Here is a 2,092-nt window from a genome sequence, read left to right as displayed (position 1 = left end):
AGAATTATCTTTTCATAAATATACTTTGCCAGCAACGTTGCAGTTCTGGAATCAACTAAAATTGCTCTCTAAGGATAGAGCAAAAGTAGATACAGTCGACAATCAAAACACGTACTCGAAAAAAGTTATCAACAAAGTGCAACCACTTTGTAAATACTTGCAAAAAGAAACAAAGAAAACTTGTTTCAAATATCCAATTATATGTTTAAATGATCAACTAGACATGACTAGAAACTAGAATAGGTATGCAATGGTTATCAATTATACGATATATATATATATATATATNCATAATAAGGATATAAAATACAGATAAAAATCACTTGTTTCAAATTTTTATCATTAATCATATGAATATAAATAATCAGAGAGAGAATATGAACATAGATTAAATAAATTTAAAATAAATAAAAATTAAATGTGTTTTAATTTTATTGGCGAGACAAAAAATTGAGACGTGTGATACCTTATATCCGAAAGAAACTTGTTTAATCTCGAAAAACATTATGAGGTTTTTCTCCAAAGCGTTTTAATAACTACTATTATTTGGAATATTTAATCACCAATATAACAATTTCGATATTTAAAGATTGTATATATAAATTAAATCGTATTTGTCTTAGCGGTATCGTAGTCTTTTGCTTTATAGAAAGTCAGGGATTCATATATCCCCAAATATAAGGAGGGTATGTGAGTTTATTTGTTACATATGTCGATAGTGTATATATATATATATTATATACATAAAAAAATTGTATATGATTATTGGAAAAAAAAAATGGACAAGAGATACTCAAAATAAAACTCCAATAATTAATGCAGATGCAACCCTCTAATTCTTTCTTCTAAATGTTACATGAAACCATGAAACAAACACCAAGTTAAATTCACATGAACAACGCAAAAAGAAAAATGAAAACCCTAAATTCTAAAAAAGAAACTGGAAAATTGATCACAGATTGAATTAAACCCATGAAAAAAGAAAAGATCAACGGACAGGTTAATGCACAGGATCGATCGAGTTGAATTTGATTTTATTTACTGTTAGTTTTCTTGGCCAAATTTTCAGCGATTTGCTTCAGTGAAATCATGTTACAACGTACGATGGTGTCGACAAACACACACGTTTCTTCCTTGGTGTTTTCCGGCGGTACATCGACGACGTAGGACTCCACGACGACGGTGGTACCGGCACAGATCGGTGACGGATGGAGGGTGGTAACGGATCGGTAGTTGTTAAGCCGATGGTCTCCGCCGACAACGCTGAAGCTCATGACATGTCGGTCGTCGTCGAGAATCTCCAGCCGTTCGGTGCTGGATCCGGCTGGCAAACCTGACACAACGTGGACTTCCCTCAGGGTTCCCACGTCACCGTCACCGAGAATCACATCACAACTCTTGAGAAAGTGTTTGTACGCCTGAGGGTTATCGAAGCGGCGAACGACGGACCAGACGGCATCGACGGTGGCGGAGATGGATTGAACGACGGCGGAGGAGCACTGGTGAGGACCAACCGCATGGGTGTGATGATGCATAAGATCTTCTGGTACGCAGATAGACGATGGAACTTTCCATATGGTGGTGGTTGATAGTTGTTTATGGTGGTGGTTAACGGTGGCCGTGGTGGTGGCGGTGATGGGGTTGGTGGCGGTGGTGTGGATTCTTTGAACTTGAATGGAAGAAGGCATATTTTTCTTCTTCTCTTAATTTTTTCCGTGAGGGTAGAGCAGATGCTGATATATATATAGATTGTATGTATATATATAGATATAGATATAGATATAGATATATAGATATAGATATAGATGGCGTGAGGAATAGAGGCATGGGGGCAAGTTGCAATGGGAGAAAAGTTTAAAGAGGAAGAAACACAGGGATTACGCCGGACATGCAAGTGGCTGCAACCAAGTTGCATCTTCTTCCTCCTTTTCTCTCTCTTATTTCTCCCTTTTTTTTATAAAGATTTATAAAATCTTTTTTTTTTTAAATCTGCTATTTAAAAAAATTCAATCATTTAATTATCTTTTAATTTTAAATATTTTAATATTCAATTAATCATTGGAATAATAAACTGTTAAATTTAAAAAAATTA

The 2,092-nt window shown here is 35.0% G+C and overlaps 1 protein-coding gene across 1 annotated transcript; it reads right to left on the bottom strand.

The window, feature by feature from the left end:
* Positions 1-790: 790 nt before the first annotated feature.
* Positions 791-1,704, bottom strand: LOC112523540 (abscisic acid receptor PYL4-like). The gene has a single exon (XM_025133185.1). It carries the CDS (start codon positions 1,686-1,688, stop codon positions 1,035-1,037), a length of 654 nt encoding a protein of 217 aa, XP_024988953.1. The 5' UTR covers positions 1,689-1,704; the 3' UTR covers positions 791-1,034.
* Positions 1,705-2,092: the final 388 nt, after the last annotated feature.

This window comes from Cynara cardunculus (genome assembly GCF_001531365.2).
Source record: "Cynara cardunculus var. scolymus isolate 2C chromosome LG 1, CcrdV1, whole genome shotgun sequence".
Lineage (NCBI taxonomy): Eukaryota > Viridiplantae > Streptophyta > Magnoliopsida > Asterales > Asteraceae > Cynara > Cynara cardunculus.
This window is presented reverse-complemented; position numbering and strand designations above follow the sequence as displayed.